The following is a 27,759-nucleotide window of genomic DNA, read 5'->3' as shown; positions in this document are numbered from 1 at the left end:
GTGTAGATGCAAGGATACAAAGGAATTTTTAATGCTCCCCCGAGTCAGGTACGAGTCTCCATGGTGATAGCAGAGTCGCTATGGTGATAAAGAGATGGCGTTCAAAACAATGGAAGCATTTTTATGAAATATGTGAGGGAGGGGGGTCTTATCATGAAAATATATTCTTTATAGAGCCATACAGCCCAAACCATTTGTACTCCTAATGAACATATGCGCACAAAAGCAAGTTTCATACACTTTACAGGTTCTGAAACTATGCCAACCAGCATGTTTGCAACATTGTAACACAATATACAACCTGCCAGGTACCCACCAACACACTTCCCACTGTTTTTGCTAACACTGCAGTACCATATGAGCTAGATAAAATGGTCATAGCAACTACTCAGTGTAGCACGAGTCTGCATGCACATAGCAACACTACACTGTAACAAATGTACTTTTTAAAATAGAATAAATGAAGACAATTTTTACAGTGTGCCCACTGTAATTATTCGTGTACTGTAAAAAACCTTTCTGTGCTGTACAGAATTGAAGATTTATTGTATAATAGTTGTTCCATTGCTATCACACTTGTTGACATAGTTTGGCTTATACAACTATTTAAAGCTACCTAAAACCTTGGAAGCAGACCATTTACATTTCTGTGAGTCCCAAGTAAAATTGCTGGATTAAACCAAAAGGGCTTCAGTTTGCTGTTAATACTGATTTTTTTTTACTTAAAGTAGGGTAAAGTATTTAGCTTTATTCACCAAAAAAACACTACATTGCAATACAAAATATTCTGTATTTTTACTTTTAAGTCTCACCAACACAGTATTCAAACTCTACAGATATACATCATCCATTCTTAGCATGTCAACATTATCCAAACATCAACTCCAGAAATGTCAAACCAACATACAAACAAGTAGTTACCTCGGTGTTGAAGCTGTGAAGAAGCCTTTCAACTTTTTTTGAGCATCCGGAGTCTCATTGGCAATGCTGTAACATCAACGCCTCATGAATGTCTTTTCCAACTTCACACAAAACCCACCATCTAAGCATCCACCCACAACATCCTTCAAAGTATCGCTTCAAAAAATCCAAACGTCACAACATGTAAGGTAACCAGAATATTATTCACTCTAAATTATTCTTAGATGCTTTAGGATGTGACCGTTCTCTAGCCTGCGCGAGCTCTTATCTGTTGGAAGAATTCATTATTTTCCATCTCTCGACTTTAGATATGTAATTTAGCAGTCATTTGTGGAAAATTTAGTGTGAGAAATAGACCAAACGAAGGCACGTTAAAAAAAAGGCTTTTGGATCTGATGTTTGTAACAGTGACATTTGCATAATTTCTCGCTTTTAAAAAATGTCTCTATTGCTCATTTCAAAATATGTAAATGCATAAACCTTAGATGATTATACTACGCAAAAAAAACCCTTTCATTTTACACAACTGTAAAGCTTACCTCGTTCTTCTCTCCTCCACAGGCCGTAGACTATGAGAGTCGGAGCTCCTATTCCTTCTCTGTTGAGGTCCTTAACCCGATAGTGGACCCCCGCTTCCTACGTCGAGGCCCCTTTAAAGATCGGGCTTCAATCCGAGTTGCAGTCCTGGATGCGGACGAGCCACCGAGGTTCTCTCGGGCCAGATATCACATGGATGTTTCAGAGAACTGCCCGCCGGCCTGCACAGTGGGCCGAGTCAGTGCAGTAGACCCCGATACTGGTCTGACCAATAATATCAGGTAGAGTACAAAGCTTCTGCATTTCAGCAGGGCATGTAGTCTTCCTATACATTTAGGTTGCTACTTTTCACTGTTGAGATAGCAAACAGCCTACCTGGGCTCCTTTTGAACAGGTTTTTTTTTTTTTATAAAAAAGCTAGTCTTTCCAGTTTTCATGCTGAGATAGTAGCTGTAACTTAATCTTTGGTGTAAAACATGACACTGGTATCAGTTTTATCATCTGCCACCCAGGAAGAAAGCAAATAAGCCCATTTCTCAAAATGTTCCTCTCAGTATTTGCTGTTTATGAACTCATAACAAAACAGCTTTACAGGAGTTTTATTGCTGAAAGACAAATCAAGCATTTAATGGTGCTGGGACTTATATATATCTTCATTTGTTTTACTGTTTTAGAGGATATCATTTGTTTTTTGTCCAGCCACAAGCAAGGGATAGCCAGGCTTTTTGAATTAAATTCAAACCAGGCTCTTCAGCTAAAAGAAACAAGACACAACAATAAGAGCTAACCAAATAAAAATAAGCCAACCAAATGCCCACACAGTGTTCCCACGAGCCAGACAGAAACCACAGACGCTTGCAGCTTCCAGTGCTTCGCTTGTGTTTGCGGTGGGTTTTGTCTCAAATAGTATGAGGAGGGAAGCAAGCGATTTGTCTGTAAAAACCACAGAAAACCGTGTCCCAATTAAAAGCAGAAGTGCTAAAAGCGAGTATGTGGGGAGGAATGATAGCTGGTATATTCATGGAGATATTTAGATAATCGGTAGCACTTCAAAAGAACTCTTATCAGCTGTGATAATCTCACTATATTAATTCTTTGGCCATTTGAATGCCGACTTCCTTATCGCTCCCTCACACACTTGCCCTGTCTGCTTCTTTCACTCCGCACCCCACTGCCTTCCCCGCTTGCATCTTCCTTTCACTCATTCTTTCGATATTTCTCCCTGCCCTCTCCTCATTTCACCCGTCTATATCCTCAAACCCAACTTTCTCTTCTTCAGGTTCTCCATTGATCCTCAGTCAGACCCAGAGGCTCTGTTTCGTATCACACCAGAGACCGGTCTCATCACCACAGCGATGGAGCTGGACCGGGAGCGTGAGCACTGGCACAACATTACAGTCATCGCCACCCAGAGAGGTCAGAGGTCACTCTTCTTACAACACTTAATCCGGAGACATCGTTAGAAGTCGTTCATTGGATTATTTATTTTATTAGAGCTAACCCTTGACAACGAAGCTAGCATTTTCCCCACCTCTGACACCTTAACCACTGATGAGTAAGAGGTTTAAGAGACTAGAAACTGTGTTTTTTTACGCTATCTGAAAGGCACAGTATCCACTGTATGATGCAGTTTACTAAGCGGCTTAGCTCTCAAGTCATCAAACCATGAGAGAAATGCTGTTTGGCGCCATGAACAGTTTGTTACAGCGCGTCAGAGAATCAATTGATCCGTATTGTGCGAGTTATCTGATGCCGCAATAGATCTGTTCTCGTAAGGATTCAACTGGAAACACTGAATTAAAGCAACAAATCGAACTCAGGCCTTGATTTGCCGACAGAACATGATAGCACAGGGGATCGGTAAATATCTTTCTGTTTCCAAGTATGTAGGATGTCAAGCAACAAGACAGTTAAGTTCAAGTTATACATGTTCCCTCAGTAAAAAAATGATAAATAGAAAATGCCAGGGGCAAGATCATCAGTAGGTTCCACTAGTAGCTGCTCTCAAGCTTTCAGTCATGATTAAGGTTATCTAACTGTCTCTTGTCATTTGTGCAATTTAATTAATAATGAATTTTGATTTAATGAGTATATATTTAATGTGCTGTTGATTCTTTCATAAATGTATTCACATCGGCAGAAGTAAAGCCAATTATAGTCCAGTAGGCCCAATTACAGCTCAGCCCCTACATCCTCTAATAACACACTTTAAGTCTCGTTGCTTGCTCACGTGGAGGCTTGGCAACAATAACAGATGTTCCAGAACATCTAGCTTAAAATTGCTGTCAGATATAAATGTGTTAAAGATACGTGTTCATCCATCAGGTAGCAGGATACCAGCCACTTCAGTAGGTACACCAGCTCCAACACTTATTAATCACCCAATCATATGACAGCAGTGCATTCAGACATGGAGATATCAAGAAAACCTGCTGAAATTCAAACTGAGACACTGGCAAGAAAAAGGTGGTTTAAGTAAATTTGAATGTGACATGGTTGTTGGTCTAGACTGAGCTTTTCAGAAACTCAGACTTTGCTATACAACCTTCTCTAGTGAGAACAGCTTTATTAGAAAAAGAGAAAATATCCAGTGAGTAGCAGTTTTCGTGGAGAATATGCCTTGTTGACATCAGAGGTCTGAGGAGAATGGCAGACTTTGGTTGTAACCACTCACTACGACCAAAGTACACAGAAGAACATTTCTGAATGCATAACAGGTCAAACCTTGAAGCAGATGGGCTTCAGCAGCAGACGATCACACAGGCCTCCACTCCTGTCAGCAAAGAACAGGAAACTGTGGCTGCAATTCACACAGGCTCAACAAATCCATCCTACCTTTTATCAACTGTAAGCAGGTGTGGAGGTTATTTTCTTTACACTCTACGCTTTAGATCACTCAACTGAGCATCGTTTAAATGCCACAGCTAACTGAGTATTGTTACTGACCTCTCCATCCCTTTATGGAGGGAGACTCAAACATACTCAAACAGGAGTAAATAGGAATGCATTAGCTGGCTTTTATTGTGTATGTATTAATATACATGCAGTATAGTATTTATCACTGTGTGTATGTGACAACCTTCACTGCCATGACGGAACATATCATCCAGTTCCAAACTTGCGGTTAATTTATTATTATTCTTATTTTAGTACAAGGATACATCGTTAAAGAATATGTTATTTTTTCATTCGATTTCTTGACAAGAAAAATAGTAAATAACACCACATCAGCTTTTCTTAAAATGCCCTTCAGCCAGGTTAGTTAATGGATGGCACAGCCTTCGCAGCTTATTTAAATGTAAATAATTTATTTTAAAGCTTACTTAAGCTTTCGGCTTCACAAACTATGACCCTGAGAAATATGTCTATTAGAAGCACCAAATGAAGTAGTGTTGTGACATTTTCTGATTTTAATGTATATGACAAACTCTACAATAAAGTTATTTTATTGTAACCCAAATATTTATCAGTTTCAAATGAATCCAGACATTAACCTTAAACATAATATTGATGAGAAGAATGAATTTCCATTTGAGGGTATAATTCAATAAACTTTGTAACACATTATTGTAACTGGAACATATCCATTTTACAGTAAATTTGGCTTGTCAAATCATATAATCACATTGATACTGTAATCATCACAATATATTTAATAATCTAGAATAAATTAAATCATATTGTTGTGAAATGAAAACAATATGATGCTTTTATAAAGTGTTATAGATGCATAAATGTAAAAAAAAAAAGGGTATTTTTGGTTAGTGTTCAGGTGTTAGGCAACATGATAACATAATAAATGATATAGAGAAGAACCTTTATGGGTTTAAGTTGTATCTGTATGCCAACTTTGGTTGTTCAACTTCTGTTCACATTTACAGGCAAACCAAGACATTGAGATTTTGTGTATTATAGTAAAATTCTACTTTTAATTAAGTATTTTAATATAGCTACCTAATTTAAACAAATTCACTCATTTTTTTTTCATCTATTAATCTATAAATGCTTTTTTCATCTATTAATTACTGTAGAGAGGGCGACTTCATACTTCTTTAACTCAGAGTATCACTCTGAACACATATCTTTATTTACGCAGCCCGTTGCACTCTTGGTGTCACAGCTCCCAAAAAGAGCAAGCTGAGCACAATATTGCATGTTGTGGGGATGCACTTGCGAAGATATTTTGTTAGTGGAAAAAAACAACACAACATCTTGTGTTTTGGACAAACCAAATGCATTAAGGACTGGATAATTTAATGTAATTATGCAAGCATTTCTTTCTTTTCTTTGATGTCACTGATTTGACTTTTTCTCTCTCTACATTTATGTATTTTTAGAAGTCAGTGACAACCTGTTTTCTTGTTCAGTTTGCTGGACGGACGTATTACAATTAATACCAGCATCCTGTTAAATCCTGGCTTTGCTCCAGTAGCTGTGTCTGGCAGATGACAAGTCATAAAAGCACTCAAAAATAATCCAACTGGTTTGTTTATAAGTAGAAGTATTGTTGGAGAATTCCATCCAATGTCTGCTGTGCTCAAGGAAAAAGAAGTTGTTTTGCTGCCAAGTTTTGTTCTGGACAAACTTAATCTTTACTTAAAATCTACTCAGGGTTCCTTGTGGCAGCAATGTGTTGGTAGGACTGTGGCGGCAGCACACTGAGTGCCTGTCTTGAATAATGAGCTCTATCTAATAAACAGACTGTTGGAGACTGTGTTGACATAAAGCACAGTAGGAGCCCTGCCATGGCCACAGGCAGGCCAGCTCACCCTGTGGCATTACAGCAAGAGCTCATTTTCAGCTTTTCAGCGATGGGAACCAGTTGCTGTCATCCATGACACAGTGTTACTGCTGTTGGTTTAAAAAAACATGGTGTGGGAATGTTATGAATGTGAGTGTGTGTGTGTGTGTGTGTGTGTGTGTGTGTGTGTGTGTGTGTGTGTGTGTGTGTGTGTGTGTGTGGCTCGGTTTACAGAAAGTGTAGTCCAATGTGTTTCACGGTTGCCTGCCTAGATAAAGGATGTGTGCTGGTGAGCCTGGGTTGTGTCATAGCTGCCTAAAATGTAATGATGAGTGTTCAGAATGCTAACTTCATGTGTTTCGAGCGCGGCTTGTGAGAACTTCATGTTCAAGTGTGCGTATAGCCGAGTGAATGGGATGTAGGGGACCTTATGCCAATCCATTTAAACTGCGCTCTTGTGTAACTGCATGCAGATTCGCTGCCTTCTGCACCCCTCTTCTGCCTTTTCTCTCTCTTTATTGAGAAAACACAAACACACACACACACTTTATGCTGCGAGAAGTGCTGGCTATGAAAAGAACAGTTTGATGAGGAAAATTTTAACTGATATGGAAGCATCAGTCATACTCCAGCTGGGAGCCTGCGAGCTGTAACACAAGCCAAATGAAACCAAATGCACTGCTGTTTATTTAGCCAATTGTACGCTCACTAATGTGATGTAATGTGAAGTTTTTGGACAAAGTCTTGAAATACTTGATTATGCCTATGAGGACGACTGCATGTGATTAATGGACCGATGACTTGCACCACTGTATTTGTATTGTACTCAGTAGTGTCTTTTGCCGTTTTAACATTGTCTTCATATTATTTAGTGTGTGTGTGTTTGGAGGCTACGTTCTAATATGCTTTTCTCTGGCTCTTTCAGACAATCCCAGCCAAGTCTCCAGAGTTCTAGTTGCAATAGAGACCTTAGATCTGAATGACAATGCACCTGAGCTGGACAGGCAGTACAACACAGCCATGTGTGACTCCTCCTCCATCGGACAGGTCAGTATGTGTTTAAACTACTTGAGGTCTTTATTTCCATTCCATTCCAGTGTTAAAATGTTCATTTTAAAGACATGGAAAGACACTAAAACACATGTTAAGGAAACAAGCCGGGTTATTCCTGGAACTACATTCTGGCACTACACATTTCTCAGTTTAGGTACTTGGACTGCCAGCAGTGCTAAAGACTGTAATTTTTCAAGTAGATGTGAAAAGACTTTAAGTGATGACTACACAGCAGCAGCAGCAGCTGTGTTGTCTTTGTGTCTACATGTGTGGCGCTCGTGGTTTTTCGAGGTGTCAGAGCCCAACACACAATCACTGCAGTTGCATGGGTAAAAGCTTACAAATAGAGTGGCAGGGGTATAACGCAATCAGAATGTAAAAGCCAGAGTAGACATCTGGACTGACTGAAAAAGAAGCTGTTCTGTCAGACATGCAAAATGCATGACTGAAAACGCTTTTTAGACACACTGCTAATACTATAGTCTCACATGTTTCAGTCAAATCCGACATATCGTTGGGTTGAATAAAGTCACATAACTGATCACATGGTTACAGTCACTAACCAGTGGCCATTGGTTTGTGGCCAAACTGCTAGCATTATTAACCTTAAGAAGCTAACATTTTCAGCATATTCATTGTTTTCACCTTTTTATTTTATATTAAGATAAGATAAGACAAGACTGACTTTTTTATGTATACATATGAGCAGAAGCTTCAAAACCAGTTTTATCTGAAGCCTGAGAAGCTGTGGCTGGATGAACTTTAATCATCCAAAAATCAAACAATATTGATAATCAATGTAATAATTAATAATAATTGTAAAATAATAAATAATGCTTACTTTACATACATATTTTAGAAGTTAAAGTTTTTAGGTTTGCATTCAAAACCCCAAATTTCATACCATAAACACAAAACCTGGTTAGTTAGCTTCCCATTAAATAACTATCTTGACAATGTGTCACTTAGCTCGATTGCTACACTATTTCAGTAAATGTTAACGTTACCTCTTCTTTATATTGGCTGAAGCCTTCCTTGAGCCATACAGCCCACCACACGCCACATTTTGCACTAATTATACACATATTCATAATAAATTAGTGTTACTATGTCATATGCAAAACATATGCAAACTTTGTATTTAATGTTCATGTACAGTCATATAATTACAACACAAACAGTCGACGAGTATTCAGCTTGGAGCATATAGAGTGTGGCAGAACAAAGCTGTTTCCCTTCAGATATGGCCACATGCAGCTACAGCATACTCATTCACCATGGAGCCAGGTGAATCCTCCATGGCCTGTTATCAGAACGCAGCAGTTATTTGCATTGTAATTAAACTCGAGCCTCCTCTCAGGCTGCCTCCCTCCTTCCTGCTTTATTTGTGTTCTTGTCTGTTTCTCTGCATCATGTTTTTCTCACTCGATCCTATCTCAATTATAGAAATCATCCCTTTGCTCTTCAGCCTCCCCTTGGAAACCCTGCTTAGCTCTCCTTTCTTTGCCTCCATATTCCGTTTTCCATGCTGGCTCTGTCACTATCATTTTGGTGTCGTGGCCCATCTGTTGTGTGTGTGTGTTTTGTTTTTTTTTTGTTTCCACTGGTGTTTTCATTGCTCTGCTCATGCCTTTGTTGTGTCACCACGAAATCTGTGATTCTATGGCAACGACGTTGATTTGTTTTTGCCTGTGATGTTCATGTTTGTGCATGCTGCAATTTGAGTGAGCGGCACGCAGTTCATAAAAGAAAGGCTATGATGTCTTCCCAGTGTGTTTGGGATAGTATATGCACATCTCTGTATGACACGCCATTAGGCAAAGCCTGTTTGAATATTCACCCACAGCATCGGATAACATAATGCAACTGTTCTTAGCAAATCTTCTCAAGGCCTACAGACATCGACTAACTCAAAGAGCACGCTGCACCCTTCATCCCCGCATTGAGTCTCGTATCGAGCACTCGAAACCGTTCCTGAAAGAGCGCCCTGCATAATGACGAACAGAGAGTTTCATTAAAAAGAAATTACCCATCAGCTCAGTCTGCGGGAGATTTCTTTAAGATTAATTTAGTTAAAATTGCCAATGAGGACTTGCGTAGATGCCTTTACAACACCGAAAGCTGCACGGCACTGTATTTACAAAAAAGGGGATTTGCACACACACACACACACACACACATGGTTATATTTTTGGTGTGAGTATCAAACACAGTTCACTTATGTCACTATGCTAATTGTTTGACTTGTTTTCATTCTGCCAGTGTCGGCTAATGTTTTTTTGTTTATGTAGCTAAAAGCTCTCTCTGTGTAAGTGTTTTTTCTTCCTCCTTTTCTGTTCTCTCTCTATGCTTTTCCTCAAAACACACAAACACACGCGCACTCACACACATTCATTCACACCCTCCCCTCACCCGGTCTCCCTTGCTCTCTATCTCTGTGTTTCAGGTGGTGCAGGTGTTGCGGGCGATTGATAGAGATGAGGGTGGGAATGACAGCACCGTGTATTTCAGCATCCCTCCAGAGTCCAGCGCTGCCCTCAACTTCAGCGTCAGGGACAGCGGTGGTAGGCACTCAATCTTTCCTTCTCTGTGTAGTTCTCTTAATTCTTGTTTGTCTGCTCCTCCCTTGGCAGATAGACTGTTTCTCCCCCCACTTTTCTAAGGCCCTTAATCCCACATATATATTTTTTTCTGCCTTTCTCTTCCCATCTTCATCTTTCCTTCTATTCTCTCTTTCACGTTCCTCTCAAAACCACTCCCTCTCTGAGTCGCCTTCCCTTTTTCTGTCCCTGCCTCTGTCTCCTACCATCCATCTCCCATGTCTGGTGGCCCCATTGTTTTGCTTTGTTATCCTCCCCTCTTTTGTTTCGTCCCTCTTGTTGTATCCTCTACATCCATCTTCTTCCCCACGACCATGTAAACTTAGTATTTCCACTGAGAAGCTTTTGAAGAAATCAAAGCTGCTTAGTTTAATTAGCGTCAACTGAATCTAATTTAGCTACTTGTTTGTTTTCTGTGCATTTTTCCCCCTGAACACTTGTCGTGTCCTCGCTCTTTGTTTTGCACAATTACACACGTATAGTCCTTTAATATCATACAAACATACATTTGATATGACTATTTTAATTCAGGGATGCAATGTGCTGCCGGTTCTGTGTAACTGTTCACATCAAGCTGTGTATGTGTGGGGATATTTTTGCATCCTTGAGCAAATATGTAGTCTCCTAAAATTGGATCCACAAGAATTTTGTTGTCTTAGCTCACATTTACATTTCTCCACACAAAAACAAGTTAATTGGCTCACAAATACATTTTTTTGCAATTATGAGTCCAGCGCTGCCCTCAACTTTACACGAAAACCTGTGGAGTTTTCGTGTAAACACATACTTTGAGTCAGTGCAAAAACACAGTGTTTGCTTCCTTGAGGCCTTAACGGCGTGCTGAATAAAAGATCAAACATTTGCAAAAGTGACATTTTTCAATATTTTGAAGAGTGCAGGCCTGATTACATCAGCTGGCATTCTTTTTTCTTTTCACGTCTTTGCTTCTGCATTGCTACATTTTTTTCCTTTGACACAATAACTGTTGTGGAACAGCATGAAATCGGTGAAGCTCTTCAGTTGGTATGTGCTGCACAGTTGCAGTTGAGGACAGTAATGCAAATCAAAACATTGCACCACTAGCGGATAAAAACTCCACAGAATACTTTCATGTGTGCTTATGCATTCTGCACACAGCTCATCTCTCTCCACTTGAAAGTTTGATTTGTGCGTCATATTAGCTAAAGATGTCAGTAGCATATTGAAGTGTATAATATAGTATTCCATGTGCACGCCTTGGACACATGAACATGTGTACTAGTTGTAGGTATACCTGTTCAAGTGCTCATTAACACACATGTATTCTGATCAGCCACTCACATGACATTCAGTGTTGACATGAAATTCAAACCGAGTGTCAAAATGGGGGAAAAAGGTGATTTAAGTAACTTTGAATGCGGCAGAGAATTCTGATGTACTGAAATAATGCAACAAAATCTGAATCCCCCCACCTGAAAAAGAGAAAATAGTGAGGGTTGCTTTGTTGAGGCCTTAGATGAAAGGGCAGACTCCTTCAAGATGATTGGAAAGCAACAGTAACTCCCAAGCACTGTTAAAACCAAGGTATGCAGAAGAGCGTCTCTGAATGCACAACACGGTCAGCCTTGAAGCAGATGGGCTACCAGACCAACCCAGGTGCCTCTCCTGTCAGCTAAGATCAAGAAACTGAGACTACAGCTTTCACAGACTCTACAAAATTGGGCAATAAAAGATTAAAAAGAAAACTTTGCTTAGCGTGATGAGTCTCAAGTTCTGCTGCAAAATCCAGGTAGTCGGGTAAAATTTTGGCGTAAAACAACATGAAAGTCACCAAATCTAAATCAAAAAGAGCACTTCTGGGATGCGATGGAACAGGAGATTCACATCGTGGGTGCAGCTGACAAATGTGCAGCAGCTGTTTGCTGCTGTCATTTTAATATGGAACAAAATCTCGGTGGAAATGCTTCCAGCACCTCGTTGAATCTATGCCATGAAGAATAAAGGCAGTTCTGGAGGGAAAGGTAACATGATGTAACTAATCGAGTGGTCTGTGAGTGTAGCTTGGCAACAAATTTCTCAGCCTTGACTTCATCAGTAAACACAATATGGCAAATACGGGGAATTTGAAAACATCCAATTGAAAATCCAGCAAACACAGGATAACATTTACTCTCATTTTAAGTCATAGTACTTTGTTTTGTTCTCCATTAATTCTGACCAAAAAAAACTGCATTTTAGCTGCAAAATGCTTTGATTGTCTACTAAGTTAGCTGTATTAGCTAAAATATGCTAAATATAGAACTTAAGACAGGGGTGGGGGAACTTCAGGACTCAAGGGTCCTGCAGGTCTTAGATGCGTCCTCGATCCAACACAGCTGATTTAAAAGGCTAAATTACCTCCTCAACATGTCTTGAAGTTCTCCAGAGGCCTGGTATGGGTGATATCTAAAACCTGCAGGACACCGGCCCTTGAGGCCTGGAGTTCCCCACCCCTGCCAGATGAAGATATGTGCTTACATTCGTCAGCAGCTGAAGATCCGACTACTCTTTGACTAATTTTACTACCAAACTGGTGACCAAACTCCCAACTCTTCCTAAACCAGACAAAACCAAGTTAACTCGCCAGATCATGAATGAGTATTATAAACTCAGTGACATGTGAAATCAAAGACCTCTTTGATGTGTCATCCAACAGTAGAACAGAGAGACAATAAGAGCATCCTCAGCTCCCGTGTGGACAGCTTGTCTGACAAAATGCTACATTACTTTCTTTGTTTAAAAAGACAATGATTTGATCTATCTTTTGGATCGCTGAAGATCTTTTTGATAATCGCGTTTGTCATGTTTTCATTCCCAGTGCCATTCATGCTAATGAAAACCTGCTTTCGTGTCAGCGGCTATATTTTTGTGGCCTTGTGTGTGTAATTCTACAAATGTCTCCCACACAGATCCTCCGCAGTTCTTTTTCTCAAAAGTGAGAGTCAGATCAATACAGGCCATTACCTCTTTTGTTATTGCTGTTCTCTGTCCTTTTAAATTGCTGTATGTGAGCCTCTCATCACTGATGTCCATTACAACATCTTTAAAAAAAAAAAAAACGGGCTTGTGATGTATTCCTTTCATACAAGTGTGTTCTAAAAGTCAGTGCTTTGGATGTACAGGCTTTCTTCTGTACATACTTTGTTGTGTCATTAACCAGGACAGGTGTGGGAGTCTTTGAAAAGGATCATACAGATGGATCTAATGGCACCACATTATTCAAACAATAATTTTAAACGTGAAAGTATATTAGAATTTATGTTTAAGTTTTACAGCCTATCTGGAGCCATAAATCATGAAGTGTCTGGCTGCGGCAGCGAAAAATATACTGTCTGCCCAATTTGTAACACTCTAGTAGATTCATCCTGTAAAATTAGTATCACTGTTATTCTGCTGTGGAACGCTGTAGCTCAAATTAGAAGGGAAGTGAACGAAAATAGTAAAAATAAAAGAGAGGCTAAATATTTTTTCCTGCTCAATTCCTTTGTGGTACAAACCCGTCACCAGCTGACTGCAGTCGCACATTTGCAAACATGAGGACATTCATTTCTGGGCATAATTTCCAAATTGGAACGTCCTGCCTCCATTCTGCAAACAACACTGTAGCATGCGGTTAACAGTGGACTCAAAGTTTCTTCCTATCTGTCAACTCTCCTTCAGGCCCCACAGCCAGCTTGGTGTTGCTGTCCCAGATCCAGCCACTGTCCCGTTCCTCATCCTCCACCTTGACCCTCTACGTGCCGCTCGTCCTGAGGGATGGGACGTCTGGCCTCACCAGCACTGGGACGGTCACTGTGTCCGTCTGTCCCTGCCTGAAAGGAGGGGCACGAGCTGGGGAGAAAGACAAGGACAAACAGACCGAGGGCGAATGGGACTGGGAGAAAGAAGCGGTGTGTCTTCCTCAGCAGTCCACACTGCCCTCCCCTGGGCTCAGTACAGCTGCCTTGCTGGCTATCCTGGCTTGTGTTGCTACATTACTGGGTAAATACTTAATAGCTCATAAAGCTTGAGAGAGATTAAATCTGAGCTTGGCTTAAGATAATGCCAAAAGCAAAAGTAAAATGGTGAAAGGCCCTTGTTTATATAATTTACATGATGGCTTTTATAACAGCACTTAGTGTTATGTACATTATGATATAATATGAAGTTATATCATAAATATTTACTCCCTAGAAATGCATTTAATGCCATTCTACAAATAGAAAGTTGAGTAAATAGCGTTTAGGGCTTGTGTACCTTCAACTACATCCCTGGATGCTTAATCTGCATATGAAAATAATGAAAGCAGCAGCGTAAATATTTCTCTTAGTCACAGCTGCTCGATACAGGTTTACTTTTCCTCGCAATTTTGGTCCAGTTATTTCCCTTGGCAAGGTCAGCCCTAATCACAGCTAAAATAACAATTTTGAGTGATTATCTGGGCCCTCCGGTTTTTGATAGCAGCATAATAAAATGTCACAGCCACCTTTGCAGAAACTCAAATGCTCAATTGGATAATGCCTAGTTGCTGAGGAGACTGGCTGATAGCCAGCATCATTGTCATTTCTATTGAGTCTGTTGAAATCACTCGTGCCTTGTTGATAAAGGCATTATCATTCTGGAAGGGGCCAGTTCAATCAAGTGGGAGACGCGACATGGCGTGAAGGTGATCGTGCTCAGTGGATTTAGCGGAGTTAAGAATTTAGTTCGCTAAGTGATAATGGCATGATCGTGGGCGGGAGTATAATTCTGCTTTTTCTATTTCTAAACACTAATTTAACAGGGCCTTCCACAGAATGCCAAACGTCCTTAAAGAACCTAGGTCATCACCTCCATCAGTTATTAAAAAGGAGCGGGGTTTACACGAGGTAGCCATTGAGCCATTTGGCAACTTTGCCCTGTGGATAGAGGCTGTCTTTAACAGATAAATATACACACACCACGCTATAAAGGTTATTCCTCAAACTGTTATAAAAGGTTAGAGTTTTCCCACTCCATTTAGGGATCATTGAATTAGTTCCATAGAAATCAAATAATGTGGCCTCCAACTATATTAAGGTTGTAGATTTACTTACCGCGGCAGCTTAACCTCCTGCGATACAGCCGTATGGAAACACAAGCACATTAGTGTTTGTTAAATCAAATCATACACTGCAAATATAAATAAGCACCCGAGCAGATTCAGCACGGTTTGGATTTCTATAAATACCAAAGCAGTTTGTCCAAATGATAGGGAGAGCTGTCTAAGAGCGAGTGAGTGGAATATATTAAGAAAAAAATATGGGCAATGTCAGTCGATCAACTAACTAGCCTTCTAGTAACCTGTGAGGGTCCAAATTCAGAGAGTTGATCAACTTGTCCACTCAGAAATTCTACATTGGAGTGGAAAAAAAAATTGCATCCTTGAAATGTACAAATGAACTGGAAAGCCAATAGTGAGAGAAATTATTGGTAAAGGTGTCACCTTCCACAGGTGTACCAGCAGCAACTTTAACCGGATGCTCAATTCTTCTTGTCCCTGATTTCTGACTGGAGTCTTATTTGGATCGGGTGCCTTCCTGAATATTTATGCACTTTTTTTTAAATTTACTTTTCAGCTTGGTTCTCATTTTCTCCCTATTTGCATCCAGAAAGTTCAGCACATGCAAGAATAGGATTTCCCCCACTTAATAAGCATACTAAAGCTATTATCATAGGTGTCCTGTATCTGTTTTTCTACCAACTCGATCCTAGTGCAGGAACCTAATCTAGACCTGCGTCTGTGCCTTTCCCCTGGAAAATTGAAATGAAAAAAAAAAAAAAAAAAAGCCACTGTTCCCAGAGTTTGATGTCAGTGGGTATGGGAAGGCTGATTCTACTGCCCAATGCTAATGTTGTGTTTGCAAACCTGTTAAAAGTCACAAAGGCATCATTTGGTTCGTTGCCACAGTCCAGGGTGAAATTTAGCTCTCGATATTGGGAATATGCAATAAGAGTCATGGAGTCATGGGACAATAAAGCATCCATTTGGCTGGCTGGAGCTCAAAGTCAATTACCTAGTGGAGGCATGCAGTCTGCTGATATGATATACCAGCCCTCTAACCCAAGGACTCTCTGTATTCGTTTTGTCTCTGTGTGTTTCACCTCTTTGTCTGCTTGAGTTTTTCTCCCTTGCTCACACACACACATCTCTTCCTCCTTTCCTTTATTTCCCCTGTGACTTCTGCCCCCCCTTCTCCCTTGTTCATCACTCTTTTTCCAATTTCTCTCCTATGCCTCAATATCCGTTATTCCCGTTGCCACCCCTCGGCAGCGGTGAGTGCCCTGTCATTGTCGCTGCGGCGTCAGAAGCGCGACTCGCTGTCACCGCTGGAGGAGGACGACGTACGCGAGAACATCATAACGTATGACGACGAGGGCGGAGGCGAGGCCGACACAGCTGCCTTCGACATTGCCGCCCTGCAGAGTGCCCCGCACAGCTCGCGCTCACGCGGCTATCGCACGCTGGACAGCAGGAACGTGTAAGCAGGCGGAGGGGTGTGTGGGAGGGTTTGTTTGCATGTGGTGATGCATATATATATAAATGGGTCTGTTTCTAATTTAATCAAACCATCACAGCGGACCTTTCATTACATGCTGAAAAGAAAATATTATTTACGCCTTCAGAGTGAAACCATTCGTCGCAGTCCAGCTCTTAACTGATCCACTTAAGTAACTGTTTAAGCCACAACTCCCAGGTCATAATCAGCCACCAATCAAAACACTCAAACAGAAGGCTATCAAGCCTGGCAGTCCTAGGAGGCCACTTTGTTGTGCTCATTTTGCTAAAACTCATTTATGTTCTGCTACATCAGAGAGTTGTTTGCACCCACTTTGATGTTCCTGTGAAACATTGTTATTGCCTTTGGACTAATAATTAGCTCCCGGATTCATGCAAGCCATATGGAGAGGCCATAAACAAGTACAAAGGCTGCTTTTAGTTGATCGAAAATTGCTTCTCACAGTTTATGGAGGTGGACACAGCAACATGAAAAACTGTCTAAATCTAATGCAATCCAGTGCAATATTCCTGCAATATTAACTACCTCTGTGAGACTTTTAATTTCTAATTTCTGTTGGCGCCATGTAACAAAGGAGCGCATAGTTGAGTCGAGCGCTGCTGTAGCTTGTTCTTCTTGGAGTGAACTGTAAGATTTGGAGCGTTCATTATGAAAGAAACGTTGTATTAAAACAGAGGTTATTTTGGCCCTAGCTTCACTGGATCACTTTTTTTTTCTTTTGAAATTCCATCCATGGAATCACAAGTTTTCAGTCCAAACAAAATCACACAGTACACCCTTCATATTTCTCACCTGGTTATTTTTTCCCACCCCAAGGTGGACAAATGTCTCAGCAGAATATCTTGCAGTGTGAATATAGAGTGCAACACAAAACCACAAGTCATGGTTTAAAAGAAAAACCTGTTTAAAAAATGACCAAAGATATTTCCCGAGCAGCAAGCAGTATTCAAAAACAGGTATAACATGTTCAGATTTAGCCCAATCATATGCCCATTTTTTGTCTTGCAGTCGTTACTCACATCGTGCTCAAGACAAATCTCGCACTTATAGCTGGGCTCAGAATCCAGGTGTGGATCACAACTACTCAGGACCAGCAGGACCCCTTTACGGTCGTCTCTGCTACAGCAGTCACACGTTGCCCATTCTCCGTCGCGCCCCAGGAGGAACGTTCGAGCCAGGCTTGGCTGAGCTGGCGTACCGCTTTCCTGCAGGCCAGCCAGACCATTCCCTGGTTATCCAGAACCAAGGGGCCGTGGTCGGGCCGATGGAGTCTGGGGCGGTGTACATAGCTCCAACGGATCTCAGCACAGGAAGTCGAACGGGGAGTCGGACGGAAAGCCGCGACGGGACCGCACCCCAGAGCGGGGTGAGCACGTCCGATGGAGGGACACCGAGAACCAGCGACAGCCACGACAGAGGAGGAGGAACAGGAACCGCAAGCAACTGTACAGAAGGGAGCAGTGAGGACAAAGTTAACCTCAGTCAAAATGTGGACTGGGTAAGGATGACAGTGAGCTTCACACTAAACGCATGCTAAACACACATGAGCTTAAATAAATGTGCAAGAGAAACGGAGAGACGATGAAGGACACTAGGGTCTCAAACATAATGCCACTATTTAACAGTGATGCCCAGAGAACCCAAGATTCCTGTTTGGTAGAATTTTGATGTCCTTACATCTACATCATTCAAACGCACACTTGCATATTTGTGTTGAATGCAGCACAGGAACTCGTTCTGCAACACAGCTTAAAACATAGATTGATGGGGGGCTAAATATTTCAATAAGATGTAAAAAGCGGTAGCCGTTGCCGTGAATCGTTAATTATAACGGAATAAATTAGTCAATTAGCAGTAGATGGCCACATTGAAGACATCATTAAAGCTGAATCAATGACTTAATTATTCAATTAAATAAGCAAACGAAAACGTGAGAAAGTCATTAAGCAAATATAAAATCATTATAAGGTTTTGAAATCAAACTAATATACTGAACTACTGCAGTGATTAAAGCATTGCCACACTTTTAGTCTCTGCACAGTCACAGAAATGTCCTGGACGTTGTTGGGGGATGATGACAATAAAGACATTATCAGCACATCATATCCTGCTTTATTCTTACTTTTTGTTCTTATGCTTTCATTTATTAGGGCCATGGCACGGCTCCTTGGCCCTAGCTTTATTTAATTTTCAAATATTTTATCTCTCTATCTCTTCCCTTTCCATCTCCCTATCACAGTGCAGTGTTAGCTCATTCTAGTGATCAATTAATGTCTATGTCTTCTTCCAACTCTGCTTTCCCTCCGCTCTCCTCTGCTCACTGTCTGTCTGTCTGTCTCTCCTTCACGTGAATCACTTTTTATCATCATCATCATCTCCTGTTTTTTTTCCTTCACGTGGGCAATATGTCATCACTTTTCCTTATCTTTCTACATTTAATATACCTGTTATTAAATTTCCCCTTCCTCCTTGGGCAAATTGTCTCATCCCATTTTATGTTACTGTAACCAAACCTAACACCCAACCCCAGCCCCGAACTGAAACCACTCGTGCTCGCCTACATTCCCTCCAGGTGCAGTCGGAGACATTGCCCAGGGAGCACAACCTTGTCATGACCCGATCCGGCTCCCTGATTGGTCAGGGTCACGGCGTAGGAGGCTGGGTGTGTGACTCGGCTACCCTCCCCATGGCAGGACGCAGGGCCTCTCGTACCGGCATGTCCCCCAAACGCACATGTGGCAGTCTGGCTGAATCTGACTCTGGTGGAGGAGGAGGAGGAGGAGGAGGAGGGGGGAGTGGAGGAGGAGGTGGAGGTGGAAATGGAAATGGGACCACCTCCACTGATGGACAACAACAACCACCTGCCAGTGGACGCAACTATGCCACTGTCCTGCAGGGGGAAGTATCTGGACAGAGGGACTACGCTGGCACTCTGGGGAGAGGAGGACTGGAGATGGGAAGCAACTTTGTGGTGGCAAGGCCAGACAGAGAAAGTGGAGGAGTATCACTGACCGGGACTCCATCTATCTACCCAGAAGCACCAGGCTTTATTGGGGACTGGCGCGATCGAGTAGGTATGGGAGGGTATGTTTTGGGCAGGAGGGATATGACCCCTCAGCTTTTGCCCTTCCCCGGGCAGCCTCGGGCAACATATGGCAGTGTGATGGGCTTTGGGGCCAACTGGGTTCCAGGAATGGAGGCAGCCAGAGGGGGACCAGGGCACGGGGGTCCCTCCTTGGCACTGCGAGTGGGTGAGTTCCTACGTCTGCGCCTTGCCCAGGTCACCTTTGATCCCTCACAGCCGCCATACGACTCTGTGCAGGTGTATGGGCTGGAGGGAACAGGGTCCAGGGCTGGATCCCTCAGCTCACTGGAGAGCGAAGGGGAGAAGGATTCAGAGAAGGAGGATTGGGGGGCAGGGCTGGAAGAGTGGGGTCCCCAATTCCAGAAATTAGCCCAGCTCTTCAAAGACAGGGAGAAAGAGAGGGAAGATAAGGAAAAGGTTGACGAGGGTGCCAAAAAAGAGAAAGAAATGAATGAGGAGCCTGACAAGAAAGTGAAAAAAGATGGAGTGCGAGCTGGAGAAGAGGGGAAAGATTGAGGAAGGATATAAATGAAACAAATAGGGGCAAAAGGGGGTAAGAGAGGAAGGGGAGGAAAAGAAGGATGATGAAAAGGCAACTTGAGCTCGAATAATGTGAAGAGAAGTTAAAGGGGAGAAAGATGAAGAGGCAAAGTAATAAAAAGAGACAGAGAAAAATGAGCCTAGGGAGGATGGAGAATGCGAGGGCAGGGGAGGGAGTGATTGATGTAATTTATAGCAATAAGTGTTGAAACGCTGATATGGTTGAGCACAGATACTGAGACAATGCAGAGCCTGCTTCTGCTCGGGGCAGCAACAATTTGTTAAACGCTTTGGACAGAGAAAAACAACTCAAACATCCAAGACTCGATTAAATTCAGCTCTCACGTATGGAATGAGAAACAGCAGGAGGCGAGAAGGAAGACGTCTGGTGTGCCGATCTGATCCCAGTGTCTGCGTGTTTGTGTGCGAGAAAAGTCAGTGAAAAGTGCGTGAGAACACGTGCGCAACCGAGCGCGTGCCGTATGCGTGCATATTTAACAGAGATGGAGCAAAAGAGAGTGGCAGGGGGAAATCGAAATACCCAGAGACAATTTTCGAGATGAGACTGATGACTAATGCTGCGTAATGCCGCAACATTAGCTTTCAGGATGACGAGGCAGGGAAAAACACTTAACAACGAAGTTTAGAAAGTAGGATAAGACACAGGGGAGGGGGAAAAAGTGATGTTTGACTATAAAGGGAATGGGCGGCAAGGATGTATAGAGAGAGAAATGGTCTTGGAAGTGAGATGATTGTACAGAAACTGTTGCTTTTTATTCCATCTGCAGTGGCAGAAAAAGTGAATTATTCAGCTTGCTACTCCATTCCAAATGAAAATGATGAATCATTTAAATCCTGCAAAAGATTCTTCCTCCTCTCAGCCCACGAGGAAAAACAGACATTGTGAAAAATTTAAATGGTTTAGGGATATGATCCCCCCCCCCCCCCCCCCCGGACCCTCTCAGTTCGTTCTTTGCCCCCCTCCCTCCCATCCCCATCCCCCCCAGCTATTTTGTAGTTGAGTGTTGGTATGTTTACAAAGATTCACACACAAACACGCGGCGACACAAAAGAACTGATTAACACCACAAGGCTTTGATTGTACTACAGTAAATTACATAATCCATGAGTATTCTGAGGACTCTGTTATTGATGGCATAAATGTGTCTTTTTTATGAAAGAAGTCTGCTTTTTTCTAATTTGCCCACCCCACTTCCCCAGTCTCACATGCATGATTTTACAACAACAACAATAAAAAAAAACCCACAAAATCAGTTTCCACTCCAAACGCTTGTACGGCCCAATGGAACATTTCCACAGATCTCTAATGAAATTGTAGTGAAACACAACCACAGAGACAGGCTTTTTCGTTTTCATTTTATTTCTTGTTAAAAGGTCAGGATGCAAATGAGCTGGAGATTTCAGCTGGAATGCACTTTTATACTGTGTGATGTTCAATAATAGATAACGAATCATGTCGAAAATTACAGTTGTTTTATAAGATGTCAGCTAAACGAAGATATCATGTTTGACTGTATGTAAAAAAAAAAAAAACATTTGTAAATACCACTAAGTATTACTGCTAAAAGAGAGTATATAAAATTTAAAATGTGTAAAAAAAAATAAAATAAAAAATGTCTAGAACAGAACTTAGATGTTGAAAATGGAGCACTGTTGGGATTACCTGTATGTACTGTAGATTAGAAATGGATTAACTGCGCTGGACTGCCTCCTGGACTCAAAAACAACACCATGTATTCAACATCTGTGTTTGGGTTTGCTGTGTGCTAGCTCTTTGTCTGAGATGGACAAGCCAAGGATTCAATTATACATGTGGCCTCTGGCAGAAGTTTGTTGTGCAAAATATTAGTTACAGGAAGCCTGTGAGCTAACCTGTGCCAGTGAAGATCCATTTGATGAAAATCCAGTGAAGTGAGGAGAAATCCCCTTAATGGGTATACAAAACAAAACAAAAGAAGTCAGTGTTCCCTAAAATCTGAATTAATAGACTGCAAAAGTGGAATAATCTAGAATTTATAATAAATTTTACACTGCCTGAGAGATGTGGAGGTTTTATAGATAGTTGCTTCTCTTGAAAAATATGACAAACACTACATTAAGGAAACGTGTCTTGTGTGCATTTCAGGCAATGCAATTCAAATGCCAAATTACTGATGCATTATGGTCTACATAAGCAAATTTTCTTGCGTGAAAGAACAACTTAGCTCTATAATGTATTTATTGCTACGGTGGCCCTGAGAGGTCAGATGTACTGCAACTTAAGGAAACACCAGCAAGTAGAAAAACTCTACAAAAATTCACAAATGACAAGAAAAGTAAAAAAAACAACAACAAAAAAAAAACCCCCCAGAAAAAAACAAGTGTTTTTGGGGCGACAGCAACGTAACGAAACAGCTGCTGATGAAGTAAGACACGTTTAAAAGAAGCAGAAGATTCACATAATACCGTAGATTCAGGTTTGCTAGTAGCCGTTTACTGTTAGCTTGTCACGTTAGCTGTTCTGTCATGATATTGTCTCCCCAAAAACACTGACATTGTCTTTTGTGAGTTACGTCTTTTTATTTTGGAGGTTTTTTTAATTTCTTAACCTTTCATAATGTTTTTTAAATTTCTGTTTTATTCACTTCCATTCTGTTTTGTGTGCTTTTGTGGCATTTTTCTATCTGCTGGTGTTTCCTCAAGTTGCAGTGCGTTTGGGCTTTCAGGGCCACCATAGACTAAGCCTAAAAGTTACCTTAGTCCAGAGAGGAATTTAGCCACAACTTGAATGTATGGACGTCTTTGGCGCGCCATCACAGAAGTGTCACTGTTTCATTCTTTGTAAAGTCACACCAGGCTGCCAGCTTCGCTAGTGTCCGCCAGTTTGGTCCACCATAATCTTGTTGTCAAGGTCTTCTGCAGCATTTTGTTAACCGGTCGAGAAGCCGGTGACATGAAACAAAATCCATATGTGTCTCTCTACCCTTTACCCGAGCCACAGACTTTTCCATACAGTGCCACTGTGCAGACTGGACAGTGTGGGGACCAATATACTGCACAATAACCAGAGAAGACAGGGAGGGGGGTGCAGAACCTCAGGGAGAGCTGATTTGGGATTCATTTGGATGATGAACTGTACCTCCAAAAACTTTCACCTGCTATTTTAGCAAAACATATTTGGACTTTTAGACACTCAGAGGACTGAGTTATGTTTTTTACAACATGTCTTCATTTCTGCTATATCATCAGTAATATCTGTTCTTCAGGTAGTAAGTTAGTTTCAAAGACCTAGGAGGTGGAAAGTTTTTGCTAAAAACACTGAACCTTGCCAGTTTCTTCAGTCATTCACGTCATTTATATTAATTAAGAGTTAATGCATCTGAGAAGCTCTCAAGAGGGCCTCTTGACAAACATGTTGCATCAAAATAACACAGAGAGGCTTCTCTAGTAATTTGAACTCAAACGTAAAGAAGGCTCACTGTTCTGTTTGTATTTTGAAAGATCAATGTGGGTGAAAGAACTTTGCTTTGTGTATCGTATCCTAGCGAGCCGTGTGAACGAAGCACTAATGTTCTTCTGACTCATTTTTGGAGGTGACTAAGCAGCTTCAAGTGCATTACAGTCCCCTGTAAGGTGCAGTAGGATGGATCTGATTTGCATTTAGCCAATGAATACAAAAACACACATTCCGTTTATACCCAAAACACCGACTTTAAGTAATTTGATTACATGTATTTCTTCCAGTGTAATTTGATTACATAGGGAGGAGGGAGTATAATGTAAAATGTTAAATTTAATCAAGTCTAGTCAGATGAAATCTGCCTGATTGGCATATATTCAGTTTATACTAAGCATATCTTCCTTAATAATTAATTATCTGAATAAGGAAATACATATTCGATTTTATATATTTCAGTTGCATTTTACTCAAAATGATTGCTTCTTTTATGAGGTCGAATCATTTTGGGTGTAGAAGTGGAAATGAGAACTGATTCAATCAAAAGCACGCATTCCTTTCCGATTTGCCTTCAACTAATCTTCCTAACCTGCTGGTTTTGACTTCGTTGCATGTTAGGTGAGCACAAATAATGGTCAAAATTACAGTTACAATTTACAACAGCCATTTCTAAAACAAACAAAACCAGAAATATCCTTTATTTATCATTCGGTCGGAATAAAAAGTCTCGAATGATTATTTCTCCGGTGCACCTAAAATGACTTGAACCAGTTTAGGAATGAGAATTACTAAATTATATGTGCTGTGTTCTCCCTTGCATTTATCTCTAATGTGCAAACTTTCTGAGCCGCTTTTCCCCAGAACACATGTATTAACAGTCGCCATATTTTCAGAGCAGTATCGTTTTAGGCAGACATTTTATAAGCAATTAGCATGCTATACCAATAAGTGACCCTGTGCACCGTTCTAATTATATGGTCTATTCCTCTGTCTTGATTGGCTCCAGGTGTCTCATCTCTGCTGATTCAAAGCTTTGCTTTGGCTGATTGGTCAAAATCAAAGTGATGATTCTCCTGATTTGTCTTATTTCAGAGTTCTGGAGTGCTGTGCCGACTAAACCACTTGACAGAGCTGATTATCCCACCTCCTGAGCCCGGCAAATTGGTTCAATCAAAAGCGTGATTAGTTGAATCAGTTGTTTTAAATAGAATAAAAGCCTGAAGTCTCCACAGCACTGCGTGGCTCTTTTTTTCACTCTTTTAGCCAGCTTAGGTGCACCAACAGAGGAAAGCGGTCCATTTATCACATCTTCCCCTGAATGAGCCTCGATACTTAGGACAGTGAAGCTCCACTTAAAGGACGGGCACAGATACTTTAGTATCTAGTTAATGTATGTAGCTCAAAGATGCAGAGTAAAGGTCATGACCTCTGGCCTCTGACCCTAAACTGATCGACCCTCACTGGTTCTGCACCCACCTTCCCCCCGTGACTTCATTGCTCCTGCACGATGTTGATACAATTCCACAATTGCGTGCTGAACAAAGTGTATTTATTTCTGTTGTACTTTTTCTTTTTGTAAATTTGAATAAAAAAGGAACTATTTCAAACAGATGAGTCAGACCTGCTCTGTGCTCCTTTCTGCACTTTCCAGAATTTCGGGATAATCAGACTTCTGTTGATGGGTGTGCCTTCTGTTTGTGTGTGTATGTGGTGTTTGTATATGTGTGTGTGTGTGTGTGTGTGTGTGTGTGTGTGTGTGTGTGTGTGTGTGTGTAAAAGTGTGTCTAAGGGAGAACGAGACAGAAGGAGAGAGCTATTGAGAGACGAGCTGTGCAGTGCATACAAATGTGTGCACACCTTGTGAGCATGTGTCTTGTTGTGAGTAGGTGGGTGTGCCTTGTCAAATTGGCCCCTTGAAATTTCCAAACCACAGACAATGTGTGTGCGTGTGTGTTTTTTTTCTGGGGATACGTGTGCGTCTGACTGCAGGATGAAGGAACACCTTGTCTGGTTTGATCCACCCCGATGGGGGGATGTGAGGTCAGTAATAGAGGACAGACGGAGAGTTCTGCAGAGTAATCACACTATCAGACAGAGGGGGAGAGTTCTCTGTTTGTTGGTGAAAGGAAAGAGAAAAAAAAGCGCATTTTGAACTCAGGAGCTGTAGCAAATAGAGCAGACCTGACAGCTGCGACCAAATAATGCGGGCCCCTTAGCCAACCTTTGCAGCTCTTCTGAATTCTGCGTTTGTCCTGCTGAATGATGGATCGGGGAGATGTGCGCCATTGCCGTGTGACTGAATTGCTGGTTAAAAAGATTTATTACAATAATCAAATATGAAGGAGGGGATTATTTCTACATGATGGTTTAGAGAATGATCGTGTTAGCCGGGTCCTCGCTTGATTACAATGATAATACCCGCCTCAAGTCAGGAAAGGGAGAGAAGCAGAGGGAGAGAGAAGGGATGGAGCGAACCATATTAACGGTTAATATGCAAGTCTGTTGCATTACATAAAATTGCATTTATGATTGGGTTAGAGATTATTCCGCTGCCTGCTAAAGAAAAAGTCCTTGCCTTCCTTCCCATAATTATGAGACTCACAAGGCTGACTCGCTCCCTGCGGAAGCAGCACCCTGTATCTAAAGAGGATGTGAAATCAGTTGGAGGCAAAACAGAGCTTTGACTCGCTTTAACCCCCCTCCACAAAACTGATAAAACACATCAACATGTAACTAACACAGCACCCTTATCGATTTACAAGTCCTATATAAATATATATCAGTCTCCCTCCAGCATCAACACCGCAATGCAGTATGCTAGGTGAGATGCACTGTCATTGCACTGTCAATAATTACAGCATGCATAATTGATCGTGGCATAATAGCAGAGCTGGAGATAAAATGGACCCTGTTAAAGGCATACACCTGGGAACCACTAAGCACTGTATGTGCTGGAGTGGTGCAAACTCAAAGTGCTGCATGATTGCGTCACAAAACTCACAAGTTCGTGTGTGCTGGTGTGTGTAGTCAAGTACATTGAGATTCCTCATTCTGTTTGAACCTTACTGACACTCACAATCCCTCTGGCTATTCAGCACAGTGTGCACGCTTGTGTGTGTGCATGCACGCTTGTGTGTGTGTATGTGTGCGCGCGTTCTGCACTTGTGCATCTTTGCATTTCAAGTGTGCTTTAAAAGGCAGCATCCAGAGTGCAAGAGACTGCAGAGTCTTTCGACAAGGCAGTGCAACTTTTTGGACTCGACAACACATTACCCTGCAGTTAAATGTCTAACAAGTAGCTTTTAACTCCACCTGTCCCTCCGTTTTTCTTTTTTTATGAGTGCGTGTGCGCGTTTCTTTTCCCCCTCCTGCTCTCGTTGCTCATCCGTTCTGCTTGGAACGCTCACAGAGTTCAGTGGCTCATTTGAAGTGGAAAATTAAATCTTCATTAACAATCTTAATTAGAGTTCGATCTCCCCATAGTGAGGCGACAGAGAATCTATAGTGCAACGCGGGAAAGACCTGGAGCTAGAGTTGGTTTCAGTAATGCAGTGGCGGTGGGGAGGATTGAGGGGTGCTTTTGTGGGGGGTAATTAGTGAATGGGAACTTCAGGGTAAATTACGCGAGAGGTATTTACACTTTACAGGAGGGGTGGATGGATAATTAAAGCGACCTGCTGGTTGATGGTGGACAGTGCGATGATAGTCCCAGATGTGTGCTGTGGTAAAGGTGCAGTTCTTGATTCTGCAAAGCTGGTGAACTAGCGCTCAATAGCACTCGGAGGCTTGGAGGCAGAGGGGTATAGGGAGGGCACTGTTAGTCAGAAATCTTCAATTGAATTGTGTCTTGTCTTGTTTTTTGGTGACATGCTGTAACTTGAGGTGGCATAATCCCTTATCATGCTTCCATAAGCAGGAGAGCATTTCCCTAATACCAGACAGTAATCATTCAAAGACACTGCTAAGCACGCAGTCTCTCTTATCCACATTTACATACTACAGCACCCTATTCAGGGGCTGCGTGTCAGGGATTGGTTAGTAAATGAAACAATAATGTCGGAGCGCAATTAAAACAAGCATTATGTTCCTAAAATGAAAGCGGGGAAGTTGCCTTTCTTGTTAAGCGCTTCCTTTTAACTTTGTTGGTAATTGTTGTGTTTTTGGGGGAGGGGGATTGTGCTGTAGTTCTGTTGTAGTTAGCCACATCCTATCTGAAACCATCAAAATCACCTGTGCAGCCCCCCTTTGTGCGAGCAATGAGCTGAGGAAGAGAGATTTTGCCTGAGGGA

General features: G+C 41.6%; 1 protein-coding gene across 3 annotated transcripts in view; it reads left to right on the top strand.

The window, feature by feature from the left end:
• Nucleotides 1-25,077, top strand: part of LOC120741786 — a 160,702-nt gene extending 135,625 nt beyond the window's left edge. For 2 of the 3 annotated variants that reach the window (XM_040044822.1, XM_040044823.1), the window contains exons 7-14: nt 1,483-1,739; nt 2,738-2,874; nt 7,125-7,246; nt 9,699-9,816; nt 13,531-13,851; nt 16,142-16,349; nt 17,397-17,886; nt 18,919-25,077. In XM_040044822.1, the coding sequence (XP_039900756.1) occupies nt 1,483-1,739; nt 2,738-2,874; nt 7,125-7,246; nt 9,699-9,816; nt 13,531-13,851; nt 16,142-16,349; nt 17,397-17,886; nt 18,919-19,989 (2,724 nt within the window). In that variant the 3' untranslated portion in view covers nt 19,990-25,077. The remainder of the gene's footprint in view (nt 1-1,482; nt 1,740-2,737; nt 2,875-7,124; nt 7,247-9,698; nt 9,817-13,530; nt 13,852-16,141; nt 16,350-17,396; nt 17,887-18,918) is intronic. The other variant, XM_040044824.1, reaches the window with a different exon arrangement.
• Nucleotides 25,078-27,759: the final 2,682 nt, after the last annotated feature.

Source organism: Simochromis diagramma, unplaced genomic scaffold (genome assembly GCF_900408965.1).
Source record: "Simochromis diagramma unplaced genomic scaffold, fSimDia1.1 OVJJ01000663.1, whole genome shotgun sequence".
Classification (NCBI taxonomy): Eukaryota; Metazoa; Chordata; class Actinopteri; order Cichliformes; family Cichlidae; genus Simochromis; species Simochromis diagramma.
Note: the sequence above shows the minus strand (reverse complement) of the source record. Positions and strands in the feature narration are given on the sequence as shown.